Source organism: Periplaneta americana, chromosome 3, assembly GCF_040183065.1.
Source record: "Periplaneta americana isolate PAMFEO1 chromosome 3, P.americana_PAMFEO1_priV1, whole genome shotgun sequence".
NCBI classification, from domain to species: Eukaryota; Metazoa; Arthropoda; class Insecta; order Blattodea; family Blattidae; genus Periplaneta; species Periplaneta americana.
This window is the reverse complement of record NC_091119.1, coordinates 15,935,392-15,950,497: the sequence shown is the minus strand read 5'-3', so window position 1 is coordinate 15,950,497 and position 15,106 is coordinate 15,935,392. Positions and strand designations below refer to the sequence as shown.

The following is a 15,106-nucleotide window of genomic DNA, read 5'->3' as shown; positions in this document are numbered from 1 at the left end:
ATTTTTCATATTGAATCAGTGCTTTTTCTTCTATTGTCATTTTGATGCTGTTAATATTAGTGAGGAATCTCATAGAATCTATTGGAGTTGTTTTGATTCCACCAGTAATGAGTCTGAGAGCTTGGTTTTGAACATATTCTATGTCGTTTATGAAAGGTGAAATAATTAAAATTTCTCCGCAGTATGTCAGCACTGGCTGTATAAACATTTTGTATGTAGTGTTCAAAGTATTCCTAGAGCATCCCCATTTCTTTCTCTTTAGAAGGGAGAATCTTTTACTAGCTTTTTCAGAAATGTATTTCAAATGGTTGCTCCATGTTAACTTACTATCGAAAATAACTCTTTCTTTTGTGTACTGGGCATCATAATTGAAAACTTCCATTCCAATTCTGCATTGTACAAGGTATAAAATAGAAGTAATGTAAAATAAGTCATAGTAGTTGCCTTTGTCCTTAATATTTTTCTGTATTATTTTTCTTTAAAAAAATGTAGCAACTATGTCTATACTGAATTTTAAATATGGAAAAACATGCATTTAATGACAATATAAAATAAACAAAAACAACTTTAATCAAATATTCAAACAAAATTGTGCTTAGATTAATATGCTATTCATAGAATTTTGTCGAGTGAAAACGTAAAATGTGTTTCAGCACGTGATTATGAGCTGGTGCGGAACCAAGTAGAACTCGGTGAGATTATTGGTGAAGGTCAGTTTGGTGATGTCCACAAAGGAACATTCAAAGGACGGGACAACCAATTGATCCCAGTGGCTGTGAAGACTTGCAAGGCTGATGCTGACTTGGCAACAGCTGAGAAGTTCCTAGAAGAGGCCTGTGAGTAATGCTTTGCAGTTTGTTTTCTGGTACATTTTCATAGTAACATAACATTATCATTTGCAGATCAGTATTAGACCTACATATTATAGTCTTCTGCCAGTACTTCATAGGACTTCCCAAATTCCTGTAACCTCATGAAGCATAGGACAGGATCTGTAAACACAACATAATTTTCTAAATTATAACACTCACTCACTCACTCACTCACTCACTCACTCACTCAAACAGACAGTGATCGTCAAAGATGAAATTTTTTAGGCAAATAAGCTATTATATGTAATGTCTTAATGGTTTTGTAGGATTAACGAATATTTTGTGAAGATTATAACGAATAGAATGAAGGATTATTTACAGATAACAAAATTTTGTTATCTGGGACTATTTGTTTAAACATCATTAGACATAGTCAGTGGCGTATACTGGTTTAAGGGTCTGGGCTACCGCTGACCCTATTATTACGCAAAATATATTTTAAAATCCCTATAATAAAACTCCTTACCTATTTATATGCGAATTCCAGACGTCTTGATTGGGACGAAAATACTTTGATGACTTCGTCATTGAAATTACAGTTGGGCCGGTAGCCCCGGTAGCCCGCAAAATACGCCCCTGGACATAGTAATCATTAGACAAGAAATGTATTCATTTTGAATGTATTTATACCATTATTAGTTCAGTAGATGGATATGTGTGAATTCTGACACTTCCTTCTGGATTTGAGATATACATGGGAAGTTGGTTTTGTATAAAATAAATATTCGAAGTTGGTTTTGTATAAATATTCGTTCTTTCGAAGTTAGTATTGTATGTTGAGAATTAAACACTAAGTCTAGGAATCATGAGGAATTTAACTCATTTGACTATTGTAGAATACAACAAAGCTTATTATGGCATCAAGTCAGTTTTTCCTCCCAATGCCATTCAGTACCACAGAGAGAATACAGGATTGATTAGAATGTAGGAGTTAGCATTTTAACTATTCAGTATGTTGTCAGGAACTTCTTTCATTTATTGTGAATTAAAACTTTTCCATGTTACGTTTCAATCGTTTGTTTTTAACAAGAACTCATATTAGAACAGTAACAATCTTCATTAAATTTCTGCATCTAGAATCATTGTTCATCGGAGTAAATTATTTTTTTTTAAATTGCCTTTTGTACTCCACCATTAAATAATGTAACTTTAATACAAAACAAGAATGTAACTTTTATTCAAAACAACAGTAATCACTTTCTATAATTGAATGTAAACACTCCCGTCAACAATGGGATTTCCACTCCACACAGTAATACAGTATTCGTTATTGCACTCCACAGACGACAATGACAATTTACTTGGATTATTGAGAACAAAAATGTACTGCTAATCTTAACTAATGTTCACAAAGCACTATTTACAACACAAAACTGTCAGTTCACAGTTCACAGTTCGTTTGCCTTGGCTAGTTCTTCTAGCTCAGTCACTCAAGTTCACAGTATCTCGAACCCCAGACCTTCAGAGACAGTCCACTGAACTTCGAACTCAGGTCCCCCAACTGCGATCCACTGCACTCGAACTCAGGACTTCCGGCGACAGTCCACTGGCCAGGACGCTCATACAGCTGCGGGCACACTCAAGTCGAACTCCAGTCTCGAAGCTGGCTTCACTGCTACACAAGACTGACTGGCTTGCTGTCCAAAAACTAGCGACGACTGCAACTAACTCACTTGTGTCTCCTATTTATCACTAGACCATAGTTTCGAGAAAGTACGATGCTGGAAATTTCTCCAGATGCCGAGAAGATGGCGCCTATCTAGACTTCTCTGGATTTCTCCTCTCAGTCACCAGCTGCTTTACTTACCCCTCTCCCTTCGTCACGTCTGCGCCGCCTCTTCGCGCCCCCTCTCTTCTGCCGGACGCGCACGAAGTTCCCCGAAGCGCCGAGAATATTCGGCCTGCCGTCACAATAATAATAATAATTATGGCAGGTTACAATTAAATATACATTCTGTTAACAAATTTAAATACTTACATTTACAGATATAGCCTGTACATGACATTCCATAGAGCTACATATATACGATGTCAAGTGTATCCACACGTGTTTGCGCATGTGTGTGTGTGTGTGTGTGTGTGTGTTTTTTTAGCAACAAAAACTATATATATATATATAATCAGGGAAATACACGTTTTCAGAGTCCCAAATACCGAAAAAAATGATTTTGGTCCTGCTATCTGCTTGTCCATCTCTATATCTGTGTACAAAAAATGATTCCCTAAGAACAATAAAGTATTATATGCAGAACTATTTATACTTTTCGATACGAATTTAGTTTTTAGCTTTCCATACAGATGACTGCGAATAGTAGAGAGAGGGAGAGTCAGAAAGACAGACAGACAGACAGACAGACAATTCTTTACCTAAAGAATATTGCCGGTCCCTAGTTATAAACTCCATAGTTTGTGAAAGAATTATCATTCTCTGGTTGTTGTAAACTCTCTTGCCACTGTGGAAGATTAGCCACACATAATAAGTATTTACAAAAGTTTAAATGAGAAGAAAGGATTATGCTTAAATTCTCATTATAAACCATTAATAGACGTTAATATTTATCTTACTAGAAATTCCATTTTATATAGTAGTACAATTTTCTATATGGATATTATTTTAAAGGTTTATTTTCCCAGATATTATGCAACAGTTCGACCACCCCCACATCATCAAGCTGATAGGTGTGTGTTCAGAGAGTCCGATCTGGATCGTGATGGAATTGGCGAGGCTGGGAGAAATGCGAGCGTACCTGCAAAGCAACAAGCACCGCCTGGACTTGGCCACGTTGCTCCTTTATACATTCCAACTCAGTACTGCACTCTCATATCTTGAATCTAAGAAATTTGTTCACAGGTGAGCTACAATGGATAATCTAGCCTAGTTGTTTCTCTATACACCTCAATTGTTAATCAGGATTAAGAAAATAATTTGTGGGGTTGTAATTTTTTTCTTTCTTTGTTTTTGTAATAAATTGCATTATTGTAACTTAGCTTAAAGTATAAAGAAGAACCTTTTGCCTATCTAAATCCGTAAAGGTAAATAAAATGTATTTTAATTGAAAACCTGAAGATAAATAACATATTTAATCGCGTAATAGACGCCACACCCTAGTTTTGACAGCAATATGTTGGAAAAAAAAATCCCTGCATAATGTACGCATTACATTTTCAGTTGCTACCTGTGGTAATATACAGTCGTAATGTTGGATGCACTTTTCATGTTTAAACTTTTAAAACAAAGAGTTGAATTATTACCATTGGCGCCTTTTAAAATGCAAAAATGGATTGTGATTGATTCTTTTTAATGGTTTAAAAACTTTCAACATGCTGTGAGCAATATTAATGTCAACTGTTGTCTCTCGTAATATTGCTTGTTCTGTGGTTATTAATGTATTGCTTTATTATTGTAATGAACCTCAATAAGTGTGGATATATACAAGTTACTAGGCAAATTTCAAGCTAAAAGTAATTAAATTTGCAGAAATTTACAGAAACTTATTTTCTCGCTTATACATAGGTTGGATAAAAAGTAATGGCAACACTGCTGTCACGTGACGATGGTGCGTTCGAGAGTTGCCAGCTGTGTGGACATGAACAAGGGCTGTTAGATGAGTTAGTGCAGCCAGCGGCGACAGTACTCTGTCAATCTACTGCAGTGTGTAGAACGTTGACTTTCATAGGGATAGTGTGAGCGCCCTAAGACCACATTTACAAAACTAGAGTAACGTTCCTGGATCAAAATTGAAGTGACACGAGGTCCAAGTGCACAAGAATGTTTTCAGGGACTGCATGAAGCATATGCCGATGCAGCGTTGCCATATCGCACAGAGGCACGATGGGTTAAAGCGTTCCGGGAAGGCAGGGATGCCGTTCAGGACAACCTCCGTACAGGACGACCCCGCATGGAGGACAACACAGTTCAACTCCTTGCTTCCCTGTTGGATACTGATCGCCGATGGACTGCGCATGAGTTAGCAGCGGAAGTCTGAGTATGCCACAAAACTGTGCTCCACATTCTGCAAGACATTCTGGGTTACTGAGGTTTAACAAAATGGCACCGCTATTCAGTCGCACAGGCCTTGTTGGACCGGTACCAAAGGAAAGATGACGACTTTCTTGGACAAATCGTCGCTATGGACGAAACCTGGGCTCGCTCATACGAACCAACCAAACTTGAAACGTCAATCAAATGAATGGAAGCATCCAGGTTCTTCTCGTCCAAAGAAAGTGCGCCCTACACAAAGTGCTGTGAAAGTGATGTTCATTGTGGCATATGACATTGATGGGGTATTACTGCACCACACTGTACCTCCAAGGCAGACGGAAAACGCGGACTACTGGAACATCCACCGTACTCACCCGATATGATCCATGCGATTACGATCTTTTACCAAAGTGAAAGAACCACTACGAGGGACCCGGTACAATACCAGAGATGAACTTATCCTTGCTTTAGGGCGGTCAATACGGAACATCAACAAAGATGGACGCGCTGATGGTGTACGACGCCTTCCAAACATTTGGCAAAAGGCAATAAATAAGGGGGACGACTATAAAGAAGGTCCGTAAATGTTGTACCCCTGTGAATAAAGCCATGTCAGAAATATCGAACTGTTGCCATTACTTTTTATCCAACCTTAGTAATACGCACACTCTGGATTTTTAATACAAAACTTATGTAAAAAAAGTGCATCTATTATGCTAGTAAATACGGTATTCATAATCCGACGTATGAAATTATTAATTGATGCTTTCCTGACTTATTATCCCAGATTCTCAATCAGTGCCTATTTAGTATTAAGTCTAGAAAATGAAAATACAGGTTTTGTGTAATCTTGAACATAAATATGTCATCAGTTAGTAATTTTTAAAATATTAGATGTAACTCTCTATTTATAGGGATATAGCAGCTCGGAACGTGCTGGTATCTGCTCACAACTGCGTGAAATTGGCTGACTTTGGTCTCAGTCGTTGGGTCGAGGACCAAAGTTACTACAAGGCTAGTAAGGGGAAACTGCCCATCAAGTGGATGTCTCCAGAATCCATTAACTTCAGACGCTTTACAACGGCCAGTGATGTGTGGATGTTTGGTAAGCTTCCTTTTTTAACTTTTATACAGAGTGTCCATAGAAAATCTCTGTGATTATAAACAGGTATCATATGTCATCTCTGACTGTAGTCATATGTAAATGAAAATGGTGACACCAAAAAAAACTAAAAAATTTTATAGTGCATACGTCACAAACACTCAATGTGCACCCCGCATATCATACAGTAGACATCAGGGCTACATTCCCACTCATGCCACATATGCTCCAACATATCTTATGGAATGAACTCATTGGCACCGGAGGTACGATGTCGCAATGATTGAAGATTCTGTAGCGATGAAGGTACATAGATGATAATCTTTTATGTAACACCCTAAGAAGTCACGGACATTCAAGTCGGGGAACCTTGGTGGCCACTTGCACTCAGTGGGCCTATACTCTCTATAAAATCATTTTGTGCCCCCAATTCCACAAATTTCTCTGTGGATTTTGTGTAACAAGTAAGAAAAAAATATATTCAACAAAATATTTGAGAATGTAAAATCACTTAAGATTTCTTTTTATTCCAGGTGTATGTATGTGGGAAATCCTTATGTTGGGAGTAAAACCATTCCAAGGTGTGAAGAACAATGATGTAATTGGGAAGATCGAAAATGGGGAGCGACTAGCTCTTCCTCCAAACTGCCCACCACGACTGTACAGTCTTATGTCACAATGCTGGGCATATGAACCGTCCAAAAGGCCCAGTTTTAAGGACATACGGGAAGTGCTCAAGTAAGTTTTTAAATCTTTTGTTTCTAATTTGGCAGACTGCAGTTCTCACCCATTATTAATGTTAAGCATTTAAATTTATTATTTAATAAAATCAAATTTATTTTCTGTTTTAATTGTGCTAGAATGTTGTTCTTAAATTTTTTTCTGCATTCCCCCCCTCCTCCATCCCCCAGGGATGACCTCAGGTTTTTTATCTTTCACACAAACCTAATTGCATTGAAATATGCCGACAAAGGAGGAATAGAAGAGGTTCATTCGTAAAGTATCTTTCTTAGGTATATAATATGAATAAAAATATTATAAATGAAAGATATGGCTTTTATGAAAATATTTGGTAGTTAAAATTTGCAATTTTGGAACTGAATTACAAAACTAATGTATAATTTTATTAATAATAATAATAATAATAATAATAATAATAATCACCAGTCATTAATAAGAATAATCATTATCATCAATAATCATCATAATAATCATCAATAATTATCATCGTCATCATTATCATCATCAACCAGCATGTCTTAGACCCCAGTGGCTTCACTTTTGTGATAGGTATAGTTAAGTGGAGCATAATACAACTATAGTTGCGACGGTGTTATTCTGGCGTAACTCCTGCTCTTTGCTTACGTCTTAGGAAGTGAAGGCTCTATAAAGTCTAGGTAGGTAGTGTCGTTCGCCATTTTTGTTCTTTCGTTGCCGAGCTACTAGACGAGTGATCTATTTGCCAAACTGTTAAATATTATCATGTCGTAGCTCCTATGATAATAAATCAAACGCACTGTAATTCAGCAAATAATTTAGCAGCAAATAACGTCCTCGTGTGCTTTCTGCAAATGCCAGCGAAAGAGCCAAAATGGCGGGCGATTATATTAAGTATTTATCGAGCCTTAGGAAATGCATGACGTCTTCAGCAGCGAATTACAAGACACACACATTTAAATGTAGCCGATCTGCAACATGATTGGCTGCGGGAAATTAGAGCAACGGGACTATAATTTCACTTAACTTTTATATTCCCCCACCACTGCTACGTAAGAGTGCAAACAATCATTTGATTCATTCATTCATAGTTTCTGCCCAAGGGCAGCTAGGTCAGCAATATATATTTTTTTCATAGGTAAAATGTCGAATTTAGGAAAATGATATCATACTTGATTTCAGTAAATATAATTATTGTATTTCAGTGAAATCCTGATGGAGGAGAGGCACCAGCAGCAGGAGACCATGAGGCGGGAAAACCGACGTGTCCAGGCTATGTCATGGGGTAAGTCGAAAGGTTTTATTTCATCATCATATCCCTCACGTATTAGACCCTACAGGATCTGTTGCGGTCTCATGCCAGCGCTTTCGTGGTCTTCCCAATTTCCTCTTTCCTCTTGGTACATAAGTAAGAATCTGTTTAGGCCATCTAGTGCGATCCATCCTTTCGACATGTTTTTTCCACTGAAGTCGATATTGTTGAACATAATTAACTATAGGATCCATTTTGAGTTCCTGCAATATGTCCACATTTTTATGGTGTTCCAGCAAAGAGCATCCCGCTGTTCATCTCATGAACCTCATTTCAGCTGTCGTCAGCCTTTGCTCATGAGCTTTTCTGACTGTCCATGCCTCGCTACCGTAGGTGAGGACTGGCCGAGGTAGTGTTTTATATACCTTTAGCCTTGTATGTTTCTGAACATGGGAGGATTTGAAGACGGCGTTAATGACGCCAGTGATTTTTATAAATCTAGATATTTTGTTCGACATATCTTCATCAGTGATGTAAGAGAGGTTATAACCTAAATAGTTAAATGAGTTAACACGTTCAATTAAAGTATTATTTATCATGATCTTACTTGGAATTGGGTTCTCTCCCGAAAATGCCATGACTTTTGTTTTCTCTTTTGAGATTTCCATATTGAAATCAGAGGCGATTATTTGCAAATTATAAATGGCTCTTTGTAAAGCATCCTCTGTTTTAGCGATAATAACCTGATCGTTGGCAAACATTAGTGTATCGAGAACTGTGTTTCGATTAATTTGAATTCCAGCATGATGACTTTGCCTCCAAATATATAAAATATGGTTCATATATATAATAAACAACAGAGGGGAAAGACCGCACCCTTGTCTAACACCTTGGTTGATGGAAGTCCAGCTAGTAGTTCCGCGTTCAGTTCTTATGGCAATTTCATTTTGTTGATATAAATTATAAATGGAGAGAATGATTTGGTTTGGCACATTATCATAGCGTAAAATCTCTAAAAGTTTATTTCTATCAACTCTATCAAAAGCTTTTATGAAATCAATAAAAGCTAAGTGGGTTGGAATATTAAATTCTCTGTGCTTTTCAATTAAAATCTTCATGGTGAAATAGCTGTCACAACATGATCTTCCTTTTCGGAATCCATTCTGTTCTTCAGTGATTTAAGGTTTTATTTAAGAATTAAAATTTTGGAAATCTAAGTTCGTGCCTATATGTATTTCCTATTTCTCATTTGCTTCTGGTATAAGTGATAGGTAAGATATGATGCTGCTGTTTATGTTTGTGCTAACTGATAAGACCTTCCAGTCTTCTCAAAAGTTGTTTTACTGAAATAATGAAGGAACATTTATGGAAAAATTGTCGTAGAAACAGTAGTAAGGTCTTAAAGAAATTTGTCCATTGTATTTCATTGCTTCATCCTGAATAATTTTTATTTGCTTTCCTTGTAAGTAAATATGAAGAAAATAGGAGGCATTACATTCTGAAAAGTTAAAAAGGAGAGTTAACTCCAACTATCACAACAATTCAGTAATGGAACACCAAAATTCAAGATTGAAAAATTCATTGAAAGATTTAAATTTAATTTCTGATCTACCTCGAAAAATTCACTGTGGCCATGTTCAGATTGGTTACTGGTACACGATTTCCTCAGGAAACACCTTCATCGAATAGACTTATTGATTTCTCCTCAGTGCTTATTGTAAATAAAGAAAGAGAATATGGACGTGGAACATTTGGAAAGTTGCGAGTTTCTTGAGACTTTTGTGGATCTTACGTCCAAATATTGGGAAGCAAGAAGGAAGATAACTTTATCCTGAGCATTAGATACACACACTCACTTTGTGACTGCCCTATTCTGTTCTCATTTTCACCTGGTCATTGTTACAAGAATGGGATGCACACTTCAGAAGAAAAAATATTGTGACAGCGACGTGAGATTCGAACTCACGACCAGCGTCCCGCGAGAGAGAGCATATCGCGCGGGCTTCATGAAGCATGAGGGACGGCGCGTGGCGGAGAGGGGAAAGGCCCACGCGACGAGGGGAGAGTGCATGCGGAGTAAGGGGGAATGGACCTTCCCGACCCTTCCAGAAGTGCGTCGAAGTGGAGATATCCAGATAATTCTCTACACACCTGTAGAAATTTCTCGCAACTATGATTTTGCTATAAAAGAAGAAGCGCCAGCGAACTCGAGCAGTTTTTCAGTTATTCAGTCAGTGAGTAAGCCAGAGCAAGCAAGCCAACCGGAGTTCGACTCGAGTGTGCGTCCGCATCTGCGTCAGCATCCGAAGGCCTGAGTTCGAGTGCAGTGGACCGCAGTTGGAGGGACCTGAGTTCGAATGCAGTGGACCGCAGTTGGAGGGACCCGAGTTCGAGTACAGTGAACTGTCTCTGAAGGTCTGTGGTTCGAGATACTGTGAACTCGAGTGACTGAGATAGAAGAACTGTGAACTGAGAACTGATAGTTCTGATTTGTAAATAGTGCTTTGTAAATATTAGTTAAGATTAACAGTTCATTGTTGTTCGTGCTAGTCCAAGTAAATTGTCATTGTCGTCGGTGGAGTGCTATAACGAATACTGTGTTGAGTGAAAATCCAATTGTTGACGAGAGCGTTTAAGGCGAATTGTAGAAAGGAATTATTGTTGTGACGAATAAATTACATTGTTGTTACTAATAAAATTTACAATATGAAGAGAAGAAGGAAAGAAACTATGCAGAGAAAGTAAAGAAGTAAGAAAGGGTGAAGATGAACGAATGGAAGAAAAATAAAGGAGGAAAGACAGAAAGGAAAGAAGGAAGGAAGAAAGAAAGATAAGAAAGAAGGAATTACATCACATACTTGTTTTAAAATCGATTTAAGCATATCTTTACAATATTTACTTGCACAGCCTTTTATTACATAGGATTCATTTAGTCTAGATTGGCTATGGTGCGTGATAAGTAAGTCAAAATGAAGGGTTTTTGTAATCTACTGCTGTATTTACCTACATGCATACTTACAGAGTTCAAGATAAATTGGTTAAACTCAAAATGATGAAAAAAAAATCATTCTTCATTGTTGGATATACACTTTTAACACTTATATTATCACTGAGTAACTTTATAATTTCTTTATTGTGTTAACATTAGAAAATTACCTGGCTGACTAGTTTCTACTTCGACAACGACTTCTACATTGGACAGACTTGAAGATCATTTCAAACACGTTACAAGGAACATATCACAGCCATAACCAAACTACACAAAAATTCAACCTACACAGAACACATCACAAACACCAATCACAACTACAGCAACATAGACACTGACATGAAAATACTACACATCCAGCCAAAAAAAGCAGAAACTTGACATCTAGAACAATATGAAATTTACAAACATACAAAAACACACTCATATCACATCCTGAACATTCAACTGAATTTCAAAACACACACCCTTTTCGACACAACCATGAACACATCCCACCACAACAGGAAGTCAGAAGATAGCGCGAGATCTTCAGTAGACTTGGGACAATGAAGGATAACACTTCGAAACTAGTCAGCTAGGTAATTTTCAAATGTTAACACAGTAAAGTAGTTATAAAGTTAATCAGTGAAAGAATAATTATAATAAAAATAAATATTAGTAATGTTGTTGTTGTTTTCTAATGCCAGGCGTTTGACAATAAAGTCATTTGACCTCTTGCACTCCAATATTTTTAATATTAGTAATGTAAATTCGAGTATCTTAACTTTTAAAAGAATTGAATGATCCAGTAAATGAAAGCGAGAAGTAGTTTTTATAATTTCTTAAGTTATTTGCAATAAATTAGTAACTATTTCTGGAGAGAAAATGAGATACATCCAATAAATTGATTATAATTGATGTTGCAGGTTCGACAGGTTCAGATGATCCACCACCTCCCAAACCAGCAAGATTTCCAATTCTTGGAGCCGCGGACTCTACTTCGCTCGCCTCGCTTAGTGGAACGCTGAGTGGAGGTGGCTCTGTCAGCAACTCTGCCCCAGCCCCCACCACGTACATCGTTGCCCAGAACCCAGAGGTCCTGGTTCAACTCCTGCGTGAGAATGAATCCAGAGGGATCTCACCATCTGTGTACACAACACCAGCTTCGGCATTCAACACTCTAGCGGTAGATTTCGAGAAAACCTCTGCTTCGCCTACTTCAACTCTGAACACACCTTCAACACAGTCCTCCACCCCTTCCCAACCCTCCACAGCCACGACTACACCGATAGCGTCATCCCCAGTGATCTACGGTGTATCCAAGAAAATATCCAAGAACGTCTCTTCTCCTCCGCTGTCTGCTATTGGCTCCCAGTCCTCCACAAGCTCTCCCACCACCAGCCCTTCGGCATCCAGCATCCCGATCAGTAGTGTTGTACCTGTTGCATCTCCTGTGCTACGCAAAGCGTCAAAACCCAAAACCAAAGAGATTGGACCGTATCATTCCAGCGGCAGTCCCGTTGTGGGAGGGGTGTGCGTTCTGCCCCCTCCCCCCGCTTCTCTAACTAGTTCCCCTCCAGCTGGGGCAGTGGCAGGAGCTGCCAGTACCGAGGCTCTAAACTCTTCATCCCTAGTTTCGTCTGCCACTAGCGATGGCGCCACTATTTCGTCAACATCTTTCACCTCGTCCTATGGTGGTGGACCTGACATGGACTCTTCCTCCGCTCAGCAGTCTCTGACTAGCAGCTCTGCTAATGTAGAAGATGGTGGAGGCCAGGTTTGCAGCTTGTGGTTCCTACTCGACTCCAGAATATGCTCATTTTAATTACTTTTTCATTTTATAACTTGTTTACTGTTTTTTTAATATTTTTTTTTTCGCACCTAGGATTTTTTAGCTGGTTTTGTTATAAATTTGTCGCGTCTTAATTAAGAAATCTTTATTTCTCGAAAAGTTAAAAACAGCTTCTAGGCTAAATATCGCGAATTCAAATGTGTTCAAAGATAATGGATTACTTTAAACAGAAGTTAAGCTGGGATTCTGGCACTAAATTTATTAAATATAAAGAACATGTGACATTGGATATATATAATTTGGTAAATTAAATTCTCAAAAAAAGACCACTCTAACACCTGCTTACGGTTTTCAGATTCAGATGCAGGTTCTCTGTCAGTTAATTCCTGGTGGTACCGTTTGGTATAATTATAAAAATTCTTTAAATTATACCTTGACAGAGAGAGAGAGAGGGAGGGAGGGAGGGAGGGGGGGGTTGTGTGTGTGCGTGCGTGCGTGCGTGCGTGCGTGCGTGCGTGCGTGCGTGCGCGCGCCTCTAGTTAACAGTAGTATATAGTAGTAATAATAATAATAATAATAGAATGGAGAAAGTTACACAACACAGAACTGCACGCATTGTATTCTTCACCTGACATAATTAGGAACATTAAATCCAGACGTTTGAGATGGGCAGGGCATGTAGCACGTATGGGCGAATCCAGAAATGCATATAGAGTGTTAGTTGGGAGGCCGGAGGGAAAAAGACCTTTAGGGAGGCCGACACGTAGATGGGAAGATAATATTAAAATGGATTTGAGGGAGGTGGGATATGATGATAGAGAATGGATTAATTTTGCTCAGGATAGGGACAGATGGTGGGCTTATGTGAGGGCGACAATGAACCTCCGGGTTCCTTAAAAGCCATTTGTAAGTAAGTTCATTGCTGACAAATACAACTAGAAAGTTTTTATATTATCACATGAATTTTTTAATTCACAAAAGGCAAAAAGTTATGTTTATTGTCCATATACAAATGTCTGCTGAAAATTGTTATTGGTGCACAAATAATTTGTTAGTTAACTGAAATTTAAGGAATAACGAAATCATTAATTAACTACTACTAAAAAATAATCATACTACGTTGTTTGTTGTGTGTAAAAGAAGTAAAATATGAGCAGATATTTGGATAGAAAATAGTTACCTTCAACTGCAGGATTCCACTTCTATCTGCATTTAAAAATACAGTATTTTCATAACATTTGAGCAAACATATTAAGATATAATTTATATCCTCTGTACACATACACCTTGCTCTTCATTTCTCTTTTCATTTCTATTTATTTTTTAAATAAATTTTAAAACTTTTGAAACATCATTCCTTATGGCTAATGATTATACTATACCATAATGTAATGTATTGTCTTCATCCCAATTCTGAAAATGTAGCAAGAATGCAGGTTATGTGATTAGTCAGCAGCAATAAGTATATGCATTCAAAGACATGCTTTTCTAAGTAAAGTGAGATATATCCCGGGGTCGAGTTTAAAGATTAATTTGTTTTACAGATAATTTGCACCTGCGATGCCTGCTGATGCCTTGAAAACAGTTACTTTGCTTTATTTACAACATCTGTTTTTGTCTCGTATTTTAATTTTTCTTGTCTTTCTACTTTTAGTAACAACTCGCAGATGAGATAAAATAAGCACAGCATGTTGTATCATTTTTGCACCTTGTATGAAATTTGTTTACACTTCTTGCACTTTGTTTACATTTTAAATTAAGTTTACTTTTGTTTTCAGCTTTGATCCAGTGAGGCATGCAAACACATTTCTGGCGCATGTAACTGTTTTTATAGGAATACATTATTTTGATTAAATGCCATTAATTTCCTTTGTGTGCTATATAAATTATATTACTTGGTCAATCTTATTTCTTCCATCATCTTGTAACTTACATTGCAAAAAATAAAGGAAGCAACATAGTTCATAAATATAAAACAAGAAATATGTTCGAGATATTTTTATAATCAGAAAATGTTATCTTATATTTATTATTTCAGTAAGATATGAATTTTAAAGTTCAAAAATTCACATTAATTTCAAATACAGTAGCGTGCAAATTAATCTGAACATGACATATTTTTACATTTTCTGTCATTGTTGGCCTCACAGCAGCTCATACCGCTTTAATTGACATCTGTAGTACGTGTAATTCCATTGTTGAAGGTCTGTCGTTATTATTTTTTTTATAATATGTGACATTTTGCCTGTCGTTTTGTACTTATAAGCATTTCAGTTGTGTTGAAGACAATACTGCAATCCTGTGTACATTCTGTCGTCTTCACAAATGGATACAACTCCACGAAAACGGTCTAAAATTATAACATTAGCAGAGCATTCTTCTATGTCACAGAGGCAAATTGCTGCAGAATGTCACATC

At 37.3% G+C, this 15,106-nt stretch overlaps 1 protein-coding gene across 14 annotated transcripts in view; it reads left to right on the top strand.

The window, feature by feature from the left end:
- The window catches only part of Fak (protein tyrosine kinase 2 Fak), a 768,667-nt gene that overhangs the window by 705,005 nt on the left and 48,556 nt on the right, over window positions 1-15,106 (top strand). For all 14 annotated transcript variants that reach the window (XM_069820032.1, XM_069820033.1, XM_069820037.1 and 11 more), the window contains 6 exons: window positions 654-836; window positions 3,507-3,723; window positions 5,769-5,959; window positions 6,490-6,694; window positions 7,879-7,958; window positions 11,823-12,082. In XM_069820032.1, coding sequence (XP_069676133.1) covers window positions 654-836; window positions 3,507-3,723; window positions 5,769-5,959; window positions 6,490-6,694; window positions 7,879-7,958; window positions 11,823-12,082 — 1,136 coding nt within the window. The remainder of the gene's footprint in view (window positions 1-653; window positions 837-3,506; window positions 3,724-5,768; window positions 5,960-6,489; window positions 6,695-7,878; window positions 7,959-11,822; window positions 12,083-15,106) is intronic.